Source organism: Amphibalanus amphitrite, unplaced genomic scaffold (assembly GCF_019059575.1).
Source record: "Amphibalanus amphitrite isolate SeventyFive unplaced genomic scaffold, NRLGWU_Aamphi_draft 001123F_arrow, whole genome shotgun sequence".
Taxonomy (NCBI): domain Eukaryota; kingdom Metazoa; phylum Arthropoda; class Thecostraca; order Balanomorpha; family Balanidae; genus Amphibalanus; species Amphibalanus amphitrite.
This window is the reverse complement of record NW_024882617.1, coordinates 1-24,929: the sequence shown is the minus strand read 5'-3', so window position 1 is coordinate 24,929 and position 24,929 is coordinate 1. Positions and strand designations below refer to the sequence as shown.

The 24,929-nt window shown below is 48.7% G+C and overlaps 1 protein-coding gene across 1 annotated transcript in view; it reads left to right on the top strand.

Annotated features, from left to right (window-relative positions):
* Positions 1-23,832, top strand: part of LOC122370334 (nuclear pore complex protein Nup160 homolog) — a gene marked incomplete at its 3' end in the record, with an annotated part of 33,191 nt that extends 9,359 nt beyond the window's left edge. Inside the window, exons 2-4 of the mRNA XM_043345826.1 lie at positions 19,464-19,609; positions 22,787-22,981; positions 23,275-23,832. Of these exons, the coding sequence (XP_043201761.1) occupies positions 19,464-19,609; positions 22,787-22,981; positions 23,275-23,832 (899 nt within the window). The remainder of the gene's footprint in view (positions 1-19,463; positions 19,610-22,786; positions 22,982-23,274) is intronic.
* Between the last annotated feature and the right edge of the window lie 1,097 nt (positions 23,833-24,929).

The window sequence follows — 24,929 nt, the reverse complement described above, 5'->3', positions numbered from 1 at the left end:
TGACGTAGGGCGTCGAGGTCGCGCTGTTCATTTGACGCGGGTAGTCCTTTGGAATAATGTTTAACCGGCGGGTGGTCCTCCATGACATCAGCAGACCCGTGACGCGCGGAAGAATGTGTATGTCGTCATCAACCGTGACGTCACCCAGGGTGATACGAACGGGAAGAACGCCGATAGACTTGACGGTGGCTCCGTCAGCTGCTTTCGGGTGTTCGTTGGGCGGTAGAAGGTTCTCAGGGAACTCATTCATGTCGTCCAGGAACTGGATACCTCCAACACTGATGTCCGCTCCGGTGTCGGGCAGCGCGTCCACATCAGCAGAGTAGTACGCCTCTACGCGTACCCGCACCCTCGGGGCACCCTGTACCGATGCAGACGCGATGATAGCCGATGTGCTGGGGCTTCGGCGGTCCACGTGATTCGCCGTTTCACCATCCCGCCGGAAACGGACTCGGCCGTACCCGTCTGGAGACTGCCGTTGGCGACTACGAGAGGCGCGACGATCCCCTGTCGTTGCACGGTGCCGATCGCGGGGAGATGGTGACCGGTACACCTCTCGGGGCGGCGACGACATGTGCCGACCTCTCGGAGACTGAGGCCGGTCTCGCGGCGGAGATGACAGGTACCGATCACGAAGCGGTGGGGACCGATACCGGTCCCGGGGCGGCGGGGATCGGTACCGTCCGTACGACCCCTCGCGGCTCCGCCGGCCGTCGGTCCCCGACCGGCACACAGCTGCGAAGTGGTCCGGTCCCCGGCAGGCCCGACACCGCAGCCCGCGGGCGGGGCACTGCTGGCCGGGTCGGTGCGTCCGCCGACCGCAGCCAGTGCAGGCGGCCGGACCGCCGCACACTGGTCGGAAACGCCCTCACGAGAGGCCACGGGCGATTCCGGAGTTTCGGATTATGTTTTATATAGATCGATTTGAAATTGATCAAATTATTATACTTAGGCCAAAAAAACTAATCCGGGTGACCAAAAATACCTATAATCAGCCCCCGAAGATGGGGTATCCCAGAACTCGGAAACTGACGCGGAGCAAGAGGTTTCTTGAGCCGGATATTCAGAGTCTTATTGCTGATAGACACCAAATTGAAATCCCACACATTATGCATCAAAATGTTCGTTATGAAGTTGCCGACTGGTCAGTGCAAAATTTTTGGTATACTTTTTCCCTAACTTAGATGTACTATAGTTTTTTATGAAGGCTCTCCTACAGTGATTCTGGAATATAACTGCAAAGTTTAGGTAAGGAAACAACAGGTAGTCCCATCTAGTTCCACTCTGAATTTTTGTGAGATGAAGTAGGATTTAAATTTACACCAGGGCAACATAAAAGCTAACTGCGCATATTTGCGCAAAATTTGCAGGAGCCGCTCTTCCTACCCAACTACCGCCCGCCCCGCCCCAGTTTCGGCTCGGCCGCCGCGCCCGGCTTACGCTGACCTGTGTGGCCTGCACGCATCCATGCGTAGTTGACTGGTCATTAAAAACAGATGCGCTTGAGTTTATGAATTTTGTGAAAAGCGCGTTTTATGTATGCATTTATTTATGTATGTATTGACATCAAAAGCCTTCCACATATTGCGTGGCGATTAGATACGGCTTGCATTTAGAGAGCCTTGCTTTTGACAACCATCACTCGGCTGAAGAAAGTGGAAATTGATTACTTCGTGAATATAAGACGCTGCAAATATAGGACACCTGTCACTGACGTCGGGTTACCTTGGGCCGTCTTTTTACATTAGATCACAATTCCGGTATTTAACCCTGTCCGGACCGATTGGTTTTCTATATTGACCGGGGAGGGTTGGTATAACTCCCTCGCCGTTTCGCCTCTAATTGAGCTAGAGCCTCGCGGAAAAAAAAAACAAGCTTGTGTGCCGTTATAAGACGCAAAAATTAGGTACTACCCGATTTAAAGGTCTTAGGTCAGCCAGTGACCTCTTAGGTCAGGTAAGTGCCACAAGGCACGGGCTCAGCTTTAGGTTAACCCGGCAGTTGCTGGGGTATTTCGCCACCCACCGTTTGCTGGGGGGGGGGGGGCGTTAAACGCCCCCAGCCGATAACTCGAGAACCAATAGGCGCAGCGAAACGCACGAGGCGGCAAACGAAAGAACGCGACGAAACGCTTCAGATGAGTACTTTAAAGTTGAATTTTGAGGTCACAGGTCGGGTCAAGGTCAGGTCAAACACCTGAAATCGGGCTTTCAGTAGCATGGACTTCAGGACTTCGCAATGAGCGCCTCTCGTCATAAACTCTGTCAAAACGGTGCACAATCCATCATGTAAGGCCTACAAGAGTGTCAGCCCCATGTAGGGGTCAGTCAAGCATAGGTCAGGGTCAAGGTCAGGTCAACCGGGTAGGCACATATCTCCGAAAATCAAAACTGATATTCGCAGCCTGTGACACATGTTTTATGGGTAATTTGGGGCGTAGAACACGATGGTGACATTCATTTTATCATATGTGTACGTGTTTGGCTCAAAAAGTTCAATTTAAAGGAAAAGGGCCACCTTTAACATGGGGATTGAAACTGAGATAGCCATCTTGTAGCCCGTGTCCGAAAACCTATCTGTCTACCTCCTTACGGCCGATTTCGGCCTCCATTCGTAGTTATCGGCAATTTTAAAAGAAAATACGCCAGGAATGCGTTCTTATCCCAGGAATGCGTTCTTATCCGACAATACAGCCACCCGCGGCGAGGCTTTGGTTTTTTACCAATCAGCTCCAACCAGCTCAGCTTTAACCAATCAGCTTATCTGACACAATCCGACGAGTCTGTCTTCTGAACGCTGATTGGCTTGAGTGTGACGTCATCGCTATGCCATCATACAGTAGGTGCCGTAGAGAGTATCAACATAGTACCAATATGTTAAATAGTTTTAAATACTTTTTCGCGAATTGTGCACTTCTGGCACCAGTTTTAAAAAGAAAATGAAAAATAATAATGTCAAAATGAAAAACAACGATGTCTTCATATTTCACGAAGGTGGCCCTTTTCCTTTAAGAAATGTATGTATCATGGTCGTGAAGTAGTCACGAGAAATTGCCAAGATTCAGATCAAGATTTTGGCAAATGCGAAACGATAATCAATAATCGAAGATAGCCATTTGATTGTTCATGGTATTGGCAGTCTAATTCCGTTTACGGCATGTCTGTATGTTTATTCTGTGATTCTATATGATTTTTTGAATATATGCCGTTTTTGGTCGAAAACTCAGAAATCATGACGTCACTAAAACCTCGATATCTCAAAATTTTCCGACCGATTTTTTTTTTTGAAATTTTGTCACAATAGACTTCAATCAATTCCCTACAGGTACCCAAAATTTGGCTTTATGCTATGGCCCGGCGAAAAAGAGGGGGCGTTTAACGCCCCCCCCCCCAGCAACTCGCGGGTTAATTAGGTACTTTGCCAAAAATGGTTGCACTGCCGCAATTTTGGCATCATCGTGTTTGTCTAGCTCAGGCGCGTTGAATGCTATACTTGGTGTTCGGGTGAAGTCAACTTAAGGTGTTAACCTCGGGTCAAGGTCATGTCGGAGCCCCTCAGATCACGAAAATGGTTGAAGGAGGTCATATTGCATATCATTCGATTCGACAGATCTTCCTGAGTCCAATGGTGGCGTTACCGACTCTCTAGCTCTATCTGATCAGGAGTTATTGACGAAAAACTTATATGGCCTTAGTGACGTCATAAATGACGTCACGCAAAGTCAACAATCCTAAATTCAAGCACTGGACCTTGCAAGGAGTGCATGAAACCATTCCCGGTGCCCGAATAGCAGCTCCCAATTTCCCTTGTTGACTTAAAGTGGTGCTAGATCCTGTATCATACTCAATTATGACGTCACAACTTAACAGATTCACGTCATATATTTAGTGCTTGACATCAAAATGATAGCTTACATATGACAGAGAAGGTATGCAAAGTTTTATGAAGTTTGCTTCACTAGTTGTGGAATAACAAGCAAAAAACTTTTGCGGAAAGGCCGCTGGCCTCTCGCTGGAGCGTTTCCGACCAGTGTGCGCCGCCGGTCCGGGGCGACCACACCTGCAGGGCCGACGGGCCGTCCGCAGTGCCGCCGTGCAGCTCCCGTGCGTCGCGAGATGCCGCCTCCTGCGCCCTGCAAACAGTAACAGTGGCCGACAGAGACAGGTCCGGTGTTGCACACAGACATCGAACGGTCTCTGCAGACCTCAGACCCATAATGATTCTATCCCTTATAAGCGAATCGCGACATTCAGTGCAAAAATTGCAGCTGCGGGCGAGTTCTCTAAGGGACGTTAAAAAGTCATCAAAGGATTCGCCCTGTTCCTGTACCCGTTCGTTGAACTTTTTGCGCTCAACGACCTCATTGATTTGGCCGTTTGCGTATTTCTCTAGAGCCTCGATGGACTTTCTCACGTCAGTACGATCGGGTCCACTTAGCTCCAGGTTCCGAAGCACTCTGATTGTGTCGTCTGTGAGGCAGTCTCGGAGAGCGGCTATCTGGATGCGGGGCTCTGCCCGCTCCAGACCAGACAACAGCACATAATCTTCCCATCGCTCTCGCCAGACGTGAAATAACTCGCCTCGGTCGCTGGCGATGTCCAGCCTGTCCGGTCGCGCGTGCCGGCCGGCCCACGTCGGGCCAGCTCCTGCAGCTGGAGCCACGACACCACTCCGCGAAACGTCCACAGTCTCACCGTTATGAGACATCGCCGTCACTCGTCGGTTCCGCAACACTTATCACTTAACACCGCGGTTCACTATCCTGTCGGCTGCGCCATGTGAGACGCGGTAGTAACGTTCCGGCGTGTATTGGTGCTCCGCTCCAACTGACCACCAAGGGACCAGGAACCCAGCCGGCCGGCCGACTGCCGGAGGGCAGGGCACGGCAGTGGCGTCTCCAGGGACTCAACTCGGGCACACACCGGCACACCACGCACAATGGAGGCGGGGACGCCAGCACACTTACCAAAGCAGATGCCTACCAAAGTAGAAAGGAAGGGCATAGGGAGCAGGATGCTCATAGGATGCTGCCTCTTCTCAGTAGCACATTTTTGTCATGTCTGTTTTTTAAGGCATTGGTGTTCTTGCTCAGTACGACTTCAGATGGTAGTTGCTTCCAGTGGTCCACCACTCTCGAAGTGAAAAATTGGGTGCACCTGTGTAGCCAGTGTCTTGGCTTCTGTAGTTTGAGTGCATATTCTCGCTCTTCCCCCTTTTTGCACCAGCCTCCAGTCTCAGGAACTTCTCCTCAGCATTCACCTTGTTGAGCCCATGGATCAGTTTGTGTACCTGAATCATGTCTCCTCTGATCCTTTACTCTACTGTAGACCTTCCAAGAGATCATTAATGTATATGAGAAAGAGCGTTGGTCCTAGTACGCTGCCCTGGAATATGTCACTCCATACATCTCTCCACCTGGTATGACAACCTCGGACTGACACTCTCTGTTCACGGCCGGTCAAAAAATCACCGATCCAGTGTATGATGATGATGAATTGGGGTTTTTGGGCGCCCGGACTACAGTGGTCATCGGCGCCCATCCAGTGTATGCTCGGATAATGCTCGGTCCATCTATGCCCATTCTTCATACTTTGGCTACAAGATGCTGATGTGGGACAGTGTCGAACGCCTGGTGGCAATCCAGATATAGGATGTCCGATTGCTCACACAATCTCCATCATCAAGAGTGTTCTCCAGGTCGAAAAAGGTACTCGAAGTTAATTCAGGCAGGATCTACCCGAGTGGAATCCATGTTGCTGTTGGCTGAGCAGGTTTGGACTCGAGATAATCGACCACCCTCCTCCTTATCAACTCCTCCATTGTCTTACATGGGACTGACGTCAAACTTACTGGCCGATAGTTGAGAGGATCCGAGCGTTTACCTTTTTTAACCCGCGACCGCCTGTGGGGGGGGGGGGGTCGGATCCGACCCCCCTCCGTTTTTCTTGAATAACTCATGAACCGCTTACGCTATCTACTTGAAACTTGGCATACCTTCTCCCCCATCAGTTTGACGTCTCCTGTGCAATTTTAAAGAAAAAATCATTTTTTTAGATATATCGATTTTAGTGATGCAACTACATGGCGTTTTCAGTCAAAAAGTGGTAAATGTTTAAAAAATCGCCAAAATCGAGGTTTAAAGCAAATTGCAAATTAAGGACACGAATAGACGCAGCTCAACGAGTTCTTTAAAATGGCTATCTCGGATTTTCCATAAAATGTGTTTTCACCCCTAAAAATTCAAAAAACTATATTTTTTGGAAAACAGCTAATAAAATCCAAAATTTTTGGAATTTAAAAAAACGGAATATATGTTATAGAGCTCTATTACAACATTATATGTCCCAAATTTCAACTTTCTATCTTGATTTTTGACCCCCAAATTGTAAAAAATAGTTCCAACATGCATAGGGCATGGTGACGTCATAAGGATTTTCGTGAATTAGAGGCCTTTGTGAACATCGCATGTGAAAACAAATGGCACCACTAGATTCCTGGGACAAAGCTCGTCTAGAAAAGTGCATTTTTACTTCGAAAATAAAAAGTTGAAAAATTGACTTTTTTCTTAGCCCTCGTTTATTTATGTATGGTATAAACGATTTTTTATGCTTTCAATGCACACTTATCACCAGCACAGTGACTTGGGGTCACATATAACCATTAGCATCGGATTCGGCGTGAAAAATAAGCCATAAAACATGTGTCGCACGCCCATGTAGCAGAAAGTGAAAACCGTGACCTTTCGTGACCTGACCTTACCTTGACCCGTACTTAGTATGACCCTTATACGCGCATGGTACCTTCACTAGGCCTTTGAGGTCATTTTTGGTGAGTTTCGAGCAGCAGCTATCGATTCCGCTGTCCGTAAGCCTAATCATGCAAAACACCTGAATTTGACCTTTGACCTGACCTTGACCCGAAAATTGACCTCAATCTTAAAATCTTAAGAGTGCTTTGGGAATGTCTCGTAGAGACCTTTCGAACGCCGCCTCGCGGGGCTCGATACGACCATTGGTTCTCGAGATAACAGGGGGGGGGGGGGGTCGGATCCGACCCCCCCCCCCCAGGCTGTCGTGGGTACGAAAATAGCCCAGGCGGTACCGGGTTAAATATGGGAGTCACTTTCGCTCGCTTCCAGTCCGTTGTCAGGCGTCGAGACTCTAGGGATCGGCAGATAAGGATGAACAGTGAGTGAGTGGCCTTGCGAGGCTGGAGGCACACGCCTTGAGAACTACAGGGTGGACGCCATCGGGGCCTGGCGCCGATGGGGTCTTCGCTCCTGTAGCAGGGACCTCCCCCAGGTCGATGCTGCACTGTTTCAGCTTGGTCCCGGCAACTAACTCCAATTCTGGTAGTTCTGTGCCGTCAGGCTTTTTGAAGACCTGTTGAAATTGTTGGTTCTGTTACAGGCAATGTGTGGAATCAGGCATTCTATAGAATGCTTAGACATTCTATAGAATAGGTATTCTATAGAATGCCTGACCCACCAGGGATTCTATTGAATCCCTAGACATTCTATAGAATGCCTGATTTTCAGGCATTCTATAGAATGCCTAGGAAATACACGAATCTTTCCAACATATTAGTGTATGTTGTATAAGATTATGAGCACAGACCGATATGTAACATTATTATTTTCTGCCAGGCTACCTTGCGGTCAGCTATTTATGTATGTTCATTCAGTCAAATGTTTATTCAGTCATTCATGTTCATCCAGTCAAATTTTCCGGTCAGGTATTCAATCTGACCTTATTTGGTCAAATTGCGTCAGGATTTTATTCTGAGAGTACAAAATATTTATCTTAACCCTATTCCTGGCGGGCTCCGCCGGGACAAGAAACTGGCGGGGGGGGCCGATTCGGCCCCCCTTCAGATCTCAAAAACTACACATCGCAGCGACAAACGGCGAACGGCGTGACCTTCACAGGTTTATTTGAAATTTGACCTGAGGTCAAGGTCAGGTCATTCATCAATGAGGCTGTGGGGTATGGTCATGCTGCATACCAAACGACGCGCCTTGACCAGGCGAGCAGTTTGGTACCACTTACAAGTCTTTAGCACCATCATGTCGTGATTTATTGACAGAAAAACGATTTATGACGTCACATGACCTCAGATGACCTTTGCCGGTGCCCCTGTCAATTAGCGGCACCAGGATCATCACCGATGAGATAATCTTCCATAATACTGAAAGAATTGGGTGGTTTTGACTCGTTTACACGAAGCAGGAGGCGTTTCAATATTTTCCCATAGGCTTGCAATGTAAAGGTCACGAGTGTGGCCTGACCTCAGGTCACAGATATGAAAATTCTGAGATATACAAATTGCACATACTGGTACCCTAACTAAAGCCTGAAGAGAAGAAATTGATCGGTCAAAAACTCTGGCGTGATTGCAAACTTTTCTGAGGTAGGGCCACCAAACCGCCTCTGGTGACCTGACCTGAGGTCAGATCAACTCAAAATTTTCAGAAATGTTGCGTAAAAGCCTTTTAGGAAAAGTCAGAAAATTTGAGCTTCCTAGCTCAATGCGTTTGGGAGAAATAACCAAAAAACCTCAGGGGGGGCTCCTGAGCCCCCCCCCCCCCCCGCCCGGAATAGGGTTAACGCTAGAAAGACGATGGTGGTAATGTCATTATCGGAAACGCCTTTGGTAAAAATATACACAGAAAAAACAAGTTTGACAAATCGTCCATTTTCGGAGGTGTTTGCCTTCTAAGGATTTGATTTAAGGTCAAACTGGAGAAAACGGCTACGAGCCAATTCGAATACCGCATGGCCCAGAAGTCAAGCTGGAAGGGGAGATCGAACAACACCTAATCCGGCTCTTGTTACGGCCGGGCCACCGCCCGGAAGTGGAATAATGAACCATTTATTCAGGTTATTCCCTGACATTACAGTGTAGGTTGAGCTGTCCATGTATATTGAGAGTCGTTACACCAAGTGCTTATGAGTATGACGACATAAAATGTGACCTTTGGTGTATTATTCACCTTCATTTCTAACATCAGAACAAAGCTATCGTCATTCGCAATCACTTTCGATTCAAGCCTACGGTCCACCCTCCCAGCCAACACTCTTCTAATGCAGATTCGTATCTGTAGCAGCATAATCCTCCGAGGGTAACCGTTTAAGCGACTGGTTGGCCTGTGGCTCTCCCGCGTGCCTTGCGCCGTGGCTCTCCCGTGCCAACGGGATTGGATCAGTTGATGCTTGTGGCGCACCATTTGGTGGTCGGCATAGCCCAATTTCTCCCTCGCTTCCTCTCAACTCATTGCCCTGAAATGGTGTGAGGTGACGACCGGCCTAGGCCAACAAAGAAAATTAGGTAAACAAATAGCATTACTGCCACTGACCCCTAATTTTCGAAGTGTGTTTCGGACAATCAAAATACTTAGGCGTTCTATAGAATGCCTGGGAGCTTAACCCTTGCCCGTATAGGGGGGGGGGGGTCGAACGGACCCCCTCGTTTTTTTGCGAATAACTCGCGTAAAAAGCGGCCGATCGCGACGAAACTTTCAGTACCCTCGAGTTGATCAATTTTACACCTACCCTGAAAATTTAATGACCCTGACCCAAATGACCTTTGACCTGTGACCTACTTTTCGAGACCATGTTTGGCCGGAATCGCGATTCGGCGTATGTCGGCTCGCATTAGCCGCGCGTTTGCAGTCTTTTCGTGGTTTCAAGCGTTCAAACATGTGATATGATGTTGCTCCCATATGGGCGCAAAATGACCTTTGCTGTCGGCGCGCCCTAAAGCCCCAATAAACAAACAAGGTGTTGCCCCATGCATTAGGGTGGGTGTCAAGGTCACCTGATGGTCAGGTTAGGTCATTGACCTTTGATAACCTTGATTCACTTTTTCGAGTTTTAGGGGAGACCCGGGAGGTATGAGCCGGTTTTGTGAAAAGACAATTTTCTTCCAGTGGGCAGTGGCTAGACTCGGTTACGTGAAATTGTGACTGTGTACTCTGTGTACGTGTAATTGCCTTTCGCCTGCAACGTGTGCCTGATATTAGGCACATGGGATCAACTATTTTGTCTCGAGATAACTTTCAATAAATCATGTGCTTTTTCGATCCATCAAAATACACCGGGAGGTATGGGCAATGGCCCGGGAGGTATGGGCCGGTGCCATGTTTCATATTCTTTTCTCAACAATGAGAATAATACTCGTAGCTGGTATCTACATACCTTGATCTCTCTTAGAGCCCAGGAACCGCATAAGCGGCCAACAGCTTACTTCATGGAGGTCACTTGGGCGCATATGTATTTTGGTTAACTCAAGCATGCACCATAAAATAAGACCAATAATATTTTTCTGCTCGAATGAAATTTAAAGTTAAATTTTCGACCTTGCGCGACAAAAATAAAACTTATTGACGGGGACATTCAATGAAAGCATCTTTTTATTCATTTAGCATCAACAGGGTGGGTGACCCGAACCTCCCGGTTAGGACGCCAGAATGTGCGTAGCACCTCATCTCATAATCTTGCAAGAAAGCTCCAAATTGTCTATCCAGTCTCAATTTTCATGCTTTAAACTTTATCTTAGCGATAGTCTGACATCATAAAAGGAGCCTAGTTCATATTTATCACGAGTTTTCTGTATGTACCGTATTTTACTCGAAGAGGGCAAAAACGCTTTATCACCGCTCATTGCCAAAGAAGACTGAGGAAGATTTTGAAAATCACGTGGGATGTATAACGGAATGGCTGCTACTAGTTAACGCCGTCAAATGTGTAAAAATGCGCAACACTTCTTCAAAACTGCGATGGCCCATACCTCCAGGGGGCCCATACCTCCCGGGTCTCTCCTACATGTTTCTAGGCTAGTTTTTTTTAGCTGAATTGGAATTTAGCAACCATATGAACATTTACGTAGTAGTTTTGATACCTTCGTAACATGTTACGAAGCTGTCAGAGGCGGTTGACACCTACGACGAATACCCGGCAGGACCCCTACTGGTTGACCTGACCTGACCTGACCCGACCTGGCCCAAATGCATGAAGACATCATCTGTGATCAAAACTAACATGATATTCGTGATCAGGCCCCCGAAAAACCCCATAGCAGCGACACTTTACGACGTTCTAACAGGTCCCGATTTTCCCGACTTTTGGGTCATTGACCTGACCTGGAAGGTCAACCAATGACCTAGGACCTTAAAATTGGGTATCATCGGCTTCCTCTCGTTACGGGCAACACGCTCGTTTTTTCCGCGAAGCTCTAGCGCGATCAGGGGCGAAACGGCAAGGGGGGGTCTAACGGACCCCCCCCCCCCTTATACGTTCGCGGCTGGAAAAACATCAATACGGGCGAGGGTTAACCCGCGCCCCGTAGAGGGGAGGGGGCCGAACGCCCCCCCCCCCTGTCCTTTTCCGTCGATATCTCATAAACGGCTGGAGATATTGCCACCAAACTTTCAGGACCCCTCCGGGCATCAATTTTACACATTGTGACCAAAAAAGTTTCCAGAGGCTATGATTGGTTGGCCACAAATGACGTCAGAATGACGTCATGTTCTGCCATTTTCGACCGAAAACAGACCTTCGCGAGAAGTGCTGTCAGGCCTACAGCTTTGAAGATACAGAAAAATGATCAGGACATGAAGGTGTAGAATTGACAGAGCTACAAAACTGCTATCTCGGATTTTTGAAATTTTTGAGTTTTGACCCCCAAAAATGAAAATGCTCTTTTTTGGATATATTAGCCAAAAAATCCAAAAAGAATTTTGAGTTTCGAAAAAACAGGGATATATGTGAAAGAACCTAACGGCTTCTATCTACATACCCAATTTCAGATCGATATCTCGTTTTTTGGCCAAATTATAGCGAAAAAAAAACTGTTCAAAAATGATGACGTAAAATTTTCAAACTCAATTTTTGGCAATTCTAGACCACGTAGGGCAAAACAAAGACCACCAGTGGACTCCCCGTGACGAGCTGCATCGAATCGATACCCATTTTATGCAAAAATATCAACTTTAAAATTTGACCTAATATGACCTGATCTTGACCTGACCTTCACCAAAACGTGACCTAAGCTGGCCCAAAAGGCTGCCTGACCCACATAATCGCATTTGTCATGTAAAATGGACCATAAAACATGTATCACACGACACTTTCATATTGTGACCCCCAGCCCGCCCAGGTGACCCCCAGTGACCTGACCTCTGTGACCTGACCTGGTATTAGTGACCTCAGATAGCGAAGTATGTGTTTGGCGAACAATGTACCATCGATGGTTTTCAATAACTTACCAATTTACTCGATTTCACAACACATTTCTTGAAATGCCTGTGAACGGTTAAAATCTGACCTTTGACCTGACCTGTGACGTCATCGGTTTGACCTAGGTCAATGAAATTTGGTCACAAGGTAGTTTCCGGGTGGGGCTATCGAACGCCGTTTGAATTTTGAAAATCGGCCGGTAAATTTCCGAGATCTTAGGGGGGGCGAAACGCCCCCCCCCCTACGGGTGGTAGGGTCCGCCGGTAGCCCTACGGGGCGCGGGTTAAGCCAGGCATTCTATAGAATGCCTGATCCCACACATTGCCCGTAACAGTTCCATAGATAACACCAGTATAACGCCTTTTGGGGCGAGTAACGGAGCGAGCGAGAGGGTGAGCCTTGCACGTGCGAAATTTCGAGGGGGTACCTCCAACCAGTGGCGGATCCAGGGGGGGGGGCAAAATGGGCATTTGCCCCCCCAAACGGCATGATTTTAACATTACGCCTATGGACGATGCATGGAAAGAATCGATAATTTTTTTATGGTTTGCCCCCCCCCCCAAACCTCTGAGCTGGATCCCAACTGACTTGTGCACGGCACCCTACTAACCGGTCTCTAGCGATGTGCCAAATTTGAGCACAATCGGCCCAGCCGTTCTCGAGATCTGGAAGCGGCACCCTGCACGTGCGCACGTGCAAAATGGGTCCCAACTGACTTGTGCACGGCACCCTACTAACTAGTCCCTAACCGTGTAAGTACCAAATCTGAGCGTCATCGGTCCAGCCGTTCTCGGGATCTGGAAACGACCCCTGCACGTGCGCACGTGCAGCAGCACCCCAACTCTGGCAGATGGATATGCAGTGCCTACTCCGCTCACTGCCTAGTGGGTGCCTACCTACATGCCAACTTTCACCGCAATCGGCCAAGTAGTTACCGAGATATTGCAACAGTTACAAAACTGACACCTCTTCGTTTTGCACGTGGCACGTGCATAAAGGGTCACCCACATGCATCGGGGATAGTCCAATACTTGGTAAAAGGAATGAAGCTACCCTACAAAAATTACCGCATGCAAATCGGTCAAGTGGTTGCTGAGATATAAGCCTCACAAAAGCGTCCGCACGGCCGACCGGCCGGCCTCTCATACTCAGAAATTTCCGTTAATCTAAGGAAAGACTCCGCTCGGCGCTCGCTTCGCTCGCTCCGTAATGAACTGCCTGGATTGGACACTCGTTTTTGGCGCGAAAAATAAGAGGCCACTTTGGCCTCTTATTTTTAATGACTGATTTTCAATCAGCATTTTGAGAGGCTGATATCTCAGCAACCGCTGGGCCGATTCGCCTGCGGTCTTTTTTATTGGGTAGCTCCATCCTTTCTGCCCCGCAATTCACTTATCGTGGTGCATTCAGGTGACCGTTGTGGCACGTGGCACGTGAAAAGTTCGGGTGTTCAAGTGACAAGTCGTTCTGTTGGAGTAACAATTTTTAGAGGCCTATATCTCAGTAACCACTAGGGTGGTGATTGACTTGCGGTAGCTTTTGTAGAGTAGCTGTATCCGTTCTAACAAACATTGGATACTCTTGGTGCACGTGCAGTGGCGGATCCAGGGGGGGGGGGCAAAATGGGCATTTGCCCCCCCCCCCCAAACGGCATAATTTTAACATTACGCCTATGGACGATGCATGGAAAGAATCGATAAATTTTATGGTTTGCCCCCAAAAAAAAAACTCTGAGCTGGATCCGCCTCTGTGCACGTGAGTGACACCCGCTGCACGTGCAAAGTGCAAAAAACAAAAGAGTTGTTAAATTTGTTCCCATTACAGTAACTCAGCAACTACTGGGACGATTTCGCTGAGACTTGGCATGCATGTAGGCACCCACCGGGCAATGCATATCCGTATGTCATGGTTCGGTTGCTATTGCACGTGCGCACGTGCAGGGGTCGCTTCCAGATCTCGACAACGGCAGGACCGATTGCGCTCAAATTTGGTACACGATTAGAGACCGGTGAGAAGGGTACCGTGCAAAAGTCAGTTGGGACCCATATTGCACGTGCACACGTGCAGGGTGCCGCTTCCAGATCTCAAGAACGGCTGGGCCGATTGCGCTCAAATTTGGCACCTCGTACGAGACCGGTAAGTAGAGTGCCGTGCACCGGGGCGGTTGTAGCTCTGCGCGTGCTCACGTGCTCACGTGCACACCCCTCTGTCATATCTCAGGAACGGAGTGACCGATTGCAATGAAATTTGGTATGTAATTGGATGCTGGATGTGTATGAGTTTTTTTTTCTAAGTCGATGAAGGTAAGGTAATGCACGTGCGCACGTGCAGGGGTCGCCTCCAGATCTCGAGAACGGCTGGACCGATTGCGCTCAAATGTGTCACACGATTAGAGACCGGCGAGAAGGGTGCCTTACCAAAGTCAGTTGGGACCAAGGCCGGATAAGAGGTTGGGACCCATATTGCACGTGCGCACGTGCAAGGTGCCGCTCCCACATCTGAAGAACGGCTGTGTCGATTGCAATCATAATTCATATTTGGCACATCGCAAGAGACCAGTTGGTAGGGTGCCGTGCACCGAAGAGCCTGTAGCTCTGCGCGTGCTCACGTGCGCACGTGCACACCCATCTGTTATACCTATATCAGGGACGGACGGACCGATTACAATTAAATTTGGTGTGTGATTGGATGCTGACCGTTTATGAGTTTTTGTAAGTCGCGAAGGTGTGCTAATGCACGTGCGCACGTGCACGAGCGAAATCGCCCCTGGGGCGATTTCGCTGATTTATTACACTGCTGGCATAGTGTAATAAATAACAAATGAGGACACTTCACCAATTTATAATGCAAACTCATGTTACAACTTTTCTTCAGCTGGGAGTGGGCTATGTAGCTACTCACGCTGCAGTATGACGTAATAAAACGTCATAAAACGTCACTTCCTAAATCATTGAACGCTATCCTCAGCCTACATCATCGTCTTCCATGCCCCGTCATGATGGATTTTTTAAATTGACTTAGACATGAAAACCCACGTTTTTTATTCCACTTAAAGGGACTATCCCGCCTTTTACATGGGGTTTGAGTTGAGATAGCCAAGTTTGCGGCGAGGTTCAGAAACCACTATCTATCTAGGTTGCAACCCCCGCGGCCTCTTGGTGTTGAAGAAATTCGTTCCCTTCAGTTGACCTTGCGCAAGGCCCTATCTTCAACATGGAGCGACCGTTAGTGTGACGTCACCTCGTTTAGTCATTCTGATTTGAATGGGTTTGTTCGTTGAAAAATCGCTTAAAACTTGGTCTGAACTTTGTTGTGGTGCCTACAGAGTAAAAAGAATCAGCTTTATGACAGTAATGTGGCCTGGGGAAGGAGGTAATTTTGGGCTGTGACGTCACATATTTGAAAGTTTGTGTTTGGAATATAGGATGCCTAAGATGCAGACATGTGCATGGATCCGAGAAAATGGATCTGGGATCTGATCCCACGGATCCTGATCTCGGATCCGTCGGGATCATAGATCCAGCTCTTTAATTTATCGAGAGATCCGTAGGGATCATAGATCCGAGTCTAGTATTTTTGATTGAGATCCAGTGGGATCATAGATCCTCATTTATTTTTGGTCAACACAGAAATCCCAAAAGATCACTCGTTATAACTCACAAACGTTCTTATTTATTGCTTTTATGTGATAACACGTCATAATCCATAGTTTTATGGCACTTATTGACAGAGAAACACTTGGAAGCCTGGTTTCAAATGTTGTTCATGGTGGGATCCACTCAGACCATAGATCCATGCTTTTGGTTTATTGTCAGATCCTGTGAGATCATAGATCCAGGACAATTTTTTCACGCCGGATTCGGTGGGATCATAGATCCGAACCTACAATTTGCTTCGAGATCCACTGAGATCATAGATCCATTACTCGGATCCATGGACATGTCTGCTAAGAAATGCCAGAACCGTGTTCCTGGTCATCCAATCTATAAAGTCGGGCACAATTTAACTGGTTTTAACAACATTTTAGAAGGTGGGATAGTTCCTTTAAAGGGACACTCCCACCTTAAAAAAATGTTAATGAATTGGCATGAAAGTGATGTCGCTCGGTTCAGAAAGAGCAAAAAGGAATATCTACCAAATTTCACCGAAAAATATTCACCGGTTTTCAAGATAATAAACTTTTACTTTTGTTTACTTTTTGGGATCTCCGCTGTTCCTAGCGACTTCATTTTGGAAGTGCGGCGTTTGCGGCAGATGTTGCGCGCAAACAGCATATACCATCACTGCTTTACAAAGATGTTAGTATAAGGTTTTAAAATCGTTAGATCACCGCTGACGTCACAAATTCTAAGGGGGCATTCCAATGCATTAGCCCCTTAGAATCAGGGGCTCCGCCACAGGGGGGTACGCGGGGGTCCGGACCCCCTCAATAATTTACCTGGGGGGGGGGGGTACAGTACCCCCCAATATTCCGAATACCTATAAGCTTGTTTTCGCGTAAGAATGACTAAACCATTCACAGAATGTGTTGAATAATTCAGAATGTGCAGTGTTGACAGTCGCAAAGCTAAGGAATTCAAGATATAGAAATGTAGAGATCCCTAAAAATGTGACACATGAAGCACTCAACTCTCGCCGACCTATATGTAGGTACGGGAGTGTCATTATTCTGCCATTTTGTTATTAAGATGAATGCGTTTAAGATTGCTATAGGATTAGCTCAGCATGCTAGAATTCGGCTATAATTTCGTGAGAGAGGTCCAGCTTGCAGGACACCTAGACACAATACCCGCTCCAAAAGAGCTCATCAAAGCGATCTGAGAATCCTTTTTCCATGTGAGGTCAACCGATAGTGTTGGGGGAAGGGGGTTAAGCCGGTCTTTCAATCACCGTACTAGTCTAAGCAACCTCACGCCGGTCTGAGGTAATCTGCAATAATCTGCACAGGACTCTGAATGCAGGTCGGTAGAGATACGTCTACAAATCACAACTCTTACAGGATCCCCTGCATAACCTGACCTTTGATTCAATTGCAGCATTTTGATATCCATTTTCAGGTCGAGGTAGGTCACTCTTTGACCACAGAGACTGAATGTCAGTCTCTACGGACTCCATACTGCTATATTTATGAGGGCAGGGCTTTCAAATCCCTTCAACGACTCCTAAAGCCCTGCGCTTTCCTTTAACTACGGCCTTGGAGGACCCGGCACTGGCCTAAGAGCCTACATATATATCTGAACGCCTATGAAGGTCCCTGAGTTCCCAAGCGCATGCCAGTCACAGAGAGCCTAATGCGCTGTCTGATGGCTAACACCGCCCTTGGAGCGCGCAACAGCGGCCTCCATTGCTCAAAAACGTTGATTTGAGAGGCCGCCATGTCGGTGTCAATGGGCTCCGCTTCTCGGTTTTCGATTTCTTGTGCAAATTGAGCCTTGGTTAGGCTCAAAGCAAAATTATCCCGATAAAATTATTAAGTTTTCTTTGAGCCCTAGAAAAAGCGGCAATTTTTCATCATCTTCGGGAGCTGCAGGGGGAGGAAGAATTCGCCCAAAATGCCCACCCTGGATCCGCCAGCGAGGTTTTGTGTTTTCGGTCGGACCCCCCCCCCCCCCCCAATCCCAAAACCGTGGCGGAGCCCCTGCTTAGAATCCGAAAACTGCAAGTTTGAAATTCAATATCTCCGAATTAAAGCATTTTTCGATGTTGTGAGTGCCCAAACCAGTGCAGGCCATTTGCAGGCCATGGCCACCAATTTGGCTATCTCAACTCAAAACTAATGTTAAGGTGAGATGGTCACTTTAATGAAGGTAAATAATCCCAGTTTCTTACAGAATGCCTTGGTACACACAAAATCAGAGGGCATCGATGTGCCACAGCCCGATGAAAGTCCTACTCGAGTCTCGATCTAAGTGCGCTCCAACATGTTGAACATCGTATCAGCATTCACTCTATTCCGTAACGTTACTCTCGAGAACCCACTGTTTTTATTGCATGTACGGCGCTGTAGCTCTATCGGTTCCAGAGATATCCGTCGACAGTTTCCAAAATGTTGAAATAGTCAGCATTTTACCTATGGTGATCTCTGGTGACCTGACCTTTGACCTGACCCAAAAAATGGCCGTTGTGTTTTCGTCCTTATTTTGGACGATCTTTCGATTGCCGCTTACCGCGTGTTGCTACGTGGCCCAGGAGCCGAATTAGAAGGGGGGGGGGGTGTTCAGACACCCCCCTCCGGCCTGGCGCGGAATCTCGGAGCACCGGCCCGGCGCGGGTTAACCCCTCCTAGCCCTTCAACTTGACCTTGGACCAACTCAGGATTGTTCCCTAAGGTAACCGATGAATAGTCTTACCGAACCATAACAACAACTTTTCTGCACAAGGTAAGTGTAAAAAGCTACAGCAAAACAAATTCTTTTTGCAGATGTGGGCCAAAGCTACCCTCGGTGGCCAAAGTTGCATGAAACTACGGTAATTCATATTATAGATGCTTTAACCTTGCTGTCATCCTCGTTTAGTGGCATCATCGGCACCACAGCAGACGCCTCGACCACGCCTCCAGCTACACATTCTAGGGTACCAGTAGGTACAGTGTGTGATCTAGGGTACCAGGCAGACATGTGCATGGATCCGAGTGATGGATCTATGATCTCAGTGGATCTCGAGGGACATTGCAAGTTCGGATCTATGATTCCACCGAATCTGGCGTGAAAAAAATTCCTGGATCTATGATCTCACAGGATCTGACGATAAAACAAGAACATGGATCTATGACCTGAGTGGATCCCACCATGCACAACATTTGGAACCAGGTTTCCAAGTGTTTCTATGTCAATAAGTGTAAAAAAAAACTATGGATTATGGCGTGTTGTCACATAAAATCACTAAATAAGAACGTTTGTGAGTTGCAGCGAGGGATAATTTGGGAGTTCTGTGTTGACCGAAAATAAATGAGGATCTATGATCCCACTGGATCTCAAGCAAAAATACTAGACTCGGATCTATGATTCCTATGGATCTCTCTATAAATTAAATAGCTTGATCTATGATCTCGACGGATCCGAGATCAGGATCCGTGGGATCAGATCCCAGATCCATTATCTTTGATCCATGCACATGTCTTGTACCAGGTACAGTGTGTGATCTAGGGTACCAGGTAGTAGGTACAGTGTGTGATCTAGGGTACCAGGTACAGTGTGTGACACGGTGCCGTCTCGGCTGCACTGGCAGGTACACGTTCGAGGTGGCTGGCGCGCGGCGCACGCTGCTCTGGCGCGTCACCCACGACACCCTGCAGCTGACCGAGGAGTCCACGGACGTCCAGCTGGCCAACGCCCACCTGCGACTCCAGTTTCCCGACTCCCCCGTGCTCGAGGGTAGGTGGGGCGCGCCCACCCGGCCGCCGCGCCGCGCCGGCTGGACCCCGGACACGGGCTGGCCATGGGCCCGCGGGGAGAGCTCGGACGGCACGGCTGCGGCCGCCCGCCGGCCGTCTCTGTCCTCAGCTGGGATGTTCCACGACAGATCGACCAAGCCTAACACCCTACCTATCAGATTTTGCCGAAATGGCGTCTAGGGGGTCATCTGTACCGTAAATTCATAATCTCCTATTTTCAGCGTTATGCTGCAAACGGTTTACGAGTTATAACCGGAGGTATTTTTCAAAATACCCAGAGTAACCGTCCTTTTAACTCTTATTACATGAAAATGTGGCCAGAGACCTACATTAATACCTATGTACAGTTTGTCAGTACCGCGCAAAGTGACGGTGGATCCATCGAGCCTGACTGAGGAAGGGCCTGCTAAATTGGGGTCACTGAAGCAATTGACATCCTCGTCCATTCCCTAGGTCAATTGGTCGGTGACTTTCAAATTAAAGCAGACCCTTTCTTGGTCAGGCTTGATGGATCCACCGTCACTTTGCGCGGTACTTTTAAGACAGACTGTACAGGGTGTCCCATAAGTTCGTTCTCACCTTATATTTGCATGTAAAACAGAGTACATTGCGTTTTGATATATTTATGACCCCTCAATGTGCTCCCCATTTAATAGGCAAACACATGAATACATGCTGCGGCATGCCAACCGGCATGTTTGGCAGCATAGTAGGCTTGAAGTTAGCCCAGACTGACTTGACATGCGCCGTGAGCCCCTCGAGGCTGGAACAGCGCTTCGCTTCGACGAGCCTTTGACGAGCTTGTACCTCGTAAATTTCAAGGCGAGGTAGGTCACCAGGTCACTTTGAATGACCCGACCTCCCATCACTTTTTTGCAACTTTGTCACCGTATCAGAGCTACAGTAGATGACAGAGGCCTTTGGAAGTTGCAGGATGTAATGAGGCCATCTTTGGCTACAATTTGTATATCTCGGCATTTGTATATCGATGGCCTAAGGTCTAGTCAATTTCGTGGCCTCCCATCAATGGGGAGAAAATCAGCTGCCTTATTTTTCACTGAAACTAGTTGTAATGATCTATGATGCCAATTACTGTAAATGACTTATTCAAGGGCTCCGCCACGGACTTTTGGTTGGGGGGGGGGGGGGGGACGGTCTGCTCTTCGCCCATCGCCCTAGTGTCTCCTCTAAACCTAGGGTACCCCCAAATCCAGTTTTCTCATCGGATTTAGGCCACTTGTTTTTCGTCATAGCCCTGATACGATGATTTTTTAACTGAAAAAAGCTAGAGAAATGGTAGGTCACCTGACCCATGCAATATTACCCAATATTAGATTGTACCTACCTTCCTCAATCCTCATATTGTCACACCAGACGGAAAAAAGCTTGAAAAACAATTCCTCATTTTTTAAATGGTATCTGGCGCATAGTTTTGCGCTGAATCTGATTCCGTTTTAAGCATTTGGCGAAAGTCGGGTCAGGTTAGACTTAGGTGAGATCAACAAGTGCGTGTCCAGCCGGCTAGCCAAAGTAGGTGTCAACCACCACAGAGAGTTTCGTAACATGTTGCATTGGTACCAAAACTACTTCTCAAATGTTCAAATGGATGCTTATTTCGACATAATCTCCAAAAAGTTTCCTAGTGACATGACAGAACATGAAAATGGTGTCCGTGACCCTTGTTTATGCCCTGAGGTCATCTTAGGTCACGAATGGTATCTAACAGTTTTTCGCAAATAACTTTTGATAGAGGCATGCTAGAGCGATGAAAACGCCTTAGATGTGTTCAGCTCGACGATACGGATCGACTGATATGCAACATGACCCTTTCCGGTCAGGTCATGACCTTGACCTGAGGTCAAATTTTCAAGTTGACCTTTCAAGGTCAAGTTATAGTTCATTCGATGCGTCTTGACGAGAGGAACACGATGCCGGTAAAAGTAAGCTCGTACAAGGCTTGGGTCAAAAGTTATTGCAGAAAAACTGTTTCCGAAAAAAAATCGGCTATTTTTGCAGTTTTTGCCCCCTGCAGGCAAAACCGTTGACGTTAGGTCAAATCTGAGAGAATTACTCAGAAAGGGCGTTAATAGGGCTATCGAATGCGCTTTTCCGCGGCGCTGTAGCTCTATTGGTTCCCGAGTTATGCGTTGGGTTCTTGGAAATTTTCGACATTCGACCTGGAAATCGGCGAAATTTTGCCTTCAATGACCTCTGGTGACCTGACCTTTGACCTGACCAAAAAATTGACCGAAGTGATTTCGTCATTATTTTTTACGCTCTTTCGAACGCCGCCTTCCGCGTATCGCTACGTGGCCCAGGAGCCGAGTTACAAGGGGGGGTGTTCAAACACCCCCCCCCCCCCCAGCAGGGCGTGGAAATCCAGGACCCCCAGCCGGGCGCGGGTTAACTTGAAAAATTGAACCAAATTCATCTAACGGTAATGACCTTGACTTGATATTCACGTGACCCTGACACTGACCATATTGCATGTGTCTACCCTCATTTCACATGCTGGCTCTTTTTATGACATGACAAGTCTGGAAACGTATAGATAATGTGCGCTAACATACGCCGTATCGGTGTTTCGGCCTGACATGGTCTGGAGAAATAGTTCACAGGCCCAAGGGTCATGAAGAGTCATGGGGGTTACATCATGAAATTTTCAGGGGATGTGTAAAATTCCCGGGAAATACTAATGGTTTCGTCACGATAAATCACTTTTTACGCGAGTTACTTCCGAAAAACTGAGGGGTGGGTCAATCCGACCCATCATAAGAACGAGGGTTAACCTCTCAAACACTGGAAACAAACAGCTTCTCTCATCCTACAGTTCTGCGATATTCTTATTTGACCGATGGAAGTTTCCTCTAAAAGAACGAACGCGTTTACCCGAAAGAATAATCTCCGTGTTCAGCGTTTAATTGATTGAGAGATCCTTATGGATATTGGATATACCTACTGGATTCATCATCGGAATGGCGCGTGTGATTGCGAACATTATCCGAGTCCCCCGGGTCCCGTAGGTATCAGTGGATGGACACAGCGATTGTGGGTAGTTGTCTGAGTCCCCCGGGTCCCGGTGGTATCGGTGGACTGGCTCAGTGACTGTGGTCTGTGGGTAGTTGCCTGGTCCTCACTGGGCGCTCGTTTTCGACAGGGATCAGCGCGCACCAGACGCCGACCAGCCTGGTACTGCTGGTGGCCACTGTGGCCAGTGTGCACCGGCTGCGTATGACGCTGCCGGCCGGCGGCGAGGGCCACTGTGCGGCGGCAGCCGGCTCCCTGCTGCAGCAGCTGACCGCCCAGCAGCTGCGGCAGCCAGACAGCATGCACGTGCTGCAGGCGCAGGCCAGTGAGTGACACACACACATAGACGCTGCCAGACAGTGAGTGACACAGACACATGGACGCTGTCAGCCAGTGAGTGCCACAGACACATGGACACTGTCAGACGCCGGGCGGGGGATGGGGGGAGGGGTGACTGGCCGACAGTCCACGTGTCGGCCCCTCCGTGCAGTGTGCATCCCCCGTGCCGGCCCCTCCGTTCAGTGTGCATCCCCCGTGCCGGCGCCTCCGTTCAGTGTGCGTCCCCGTGCCGGCGCCGCCCGCGCGGTGCGATCCACCTGGTGTTGCCGTGCCCGGCAGACGCTCCGGCGGCACACACGGCCGCGGCGGGCCTGCTGCCCTCCGGCGAGGCGGTGTTCTTCTTGGCGGGCGCGGCCGGCGGCGGCCAGGTGGTGCGCTACCTGAGCGGCGGTCCGGGCCCGCTGGCGGCCGCCCACCACCTGCAGCCGGCCTCGGTGGTGGGCCGCCTCTGGGGCCTGTTCGCCGACCCCTCGCAGCAGCGGGTCGACGCGGCGCTGGTGCTGGCGCCCGGCGAGCCGGCGGCGCCAGAGCCGGCAGTGGCGGCCGTCTGCCGCGACGGCCGGCTGCGGCTGTGGTCGGTGGCGCGGCGCACCGCACTCGCCGAGCTCGACCTGCTCGAGTTTCTGGCGGAGCGCGGCCCGGCCGGCGCGCGGCGCCACGGCCTGCGGCGGCGGCGCGGCGCCGGGCCGCCGCTGCTGGCCGCCCACCTCAGCCTGGTCGGCCAGCAGGTGTTTGTCCTGGTGCGGGCGGCCGCCACGCGCGCCGCCTGGAGCCTCCAGTACGTGGCCACCGTCTGCGCGCCCGACCATGCGCTCATCGACTACGCTCTGACGGAAGGTAGGAAGGAAGGTCACGGTTTGGGGCAACTGGGCACTGTGGGCAGAGCGGCCAGCCGCCTCGGATGTCTTTTTTTTTTTGTCATCAGTGTTATCTCTCTACTGTTAACCCTATTAGTGGCAGGCTCCTGGCTACCCCCTATTAGTGGCAGGGGGGGGGGCTGTTTACGACCCCCCCCCTTGATATCTCGAGATCTAACGGGCCGATTTTCAAAATTCAAACGGCATTCGATTTCGCTTAACGTGATCTACATTTCTAAAAAATAAAAATTAAAAAATGTTAATAGGGGGGGTAGAGGGGGGTAAAAACGGGCAAATTGCAGATACATTTTAGACTGTTTATCACGGCCAGGTTTCTGAACCAATCTTAACGCAACTTTTGCCGATCGATAGAGAATGAACCAAGAATTCACATGGATCCTAAAAATATGAATTTTCAAAAATCATAGGCGGATACAGATAATTGAGATTGGGGGTACACAAAAAGTATAGTAAATAAGGTTTTTGTTGGTACTGTTTCTAAAAAGGGTGGCAATGGTCTTGTTATGTTACAATTTCCTTATGAGAAAACGACTAAAATTGTATTATTCTTGCATAGGCGGTGTCAGGGCACCTATGTTGGGAGGTAAAACATAACCCCCCTTTTTGGACGCCTGGATCCGCCTATTATGGCAAAACGTGTCAAAAGAGGATGCACAATAACTGTATATGTTATCACATGATACCTTTCATTCACTGTTCGTAAAACTGGTGCAGCATCGTGATCTTCGGCCAAATGACTCGCTTCACGAATAGGACCCCCCAATTCCCAGTGCTCTGGAGCCGCCCCTGGTAAAGTTATGAACTTGAAATTTTCAGGGAATGTGCCCAATTTAGTTTTAGGAAAAGTCAGAAAATTTCAGCATCGTAGCTTCAGCGGTTTCGGAGATATTCCCGAAAAACCTGAGGGGTGGATAAAAACAACCCCCCCCCCCTGCCACTAATAGGGTTAAACTTTGATACCTGCGTTACGTCGTGAATCGTTTCCTAATCCTTGCAGTAACCAAGACTGTGCTTCACTTTTGGAAAGGTACTTTGATAAATGCTTTGTCTGCCTCT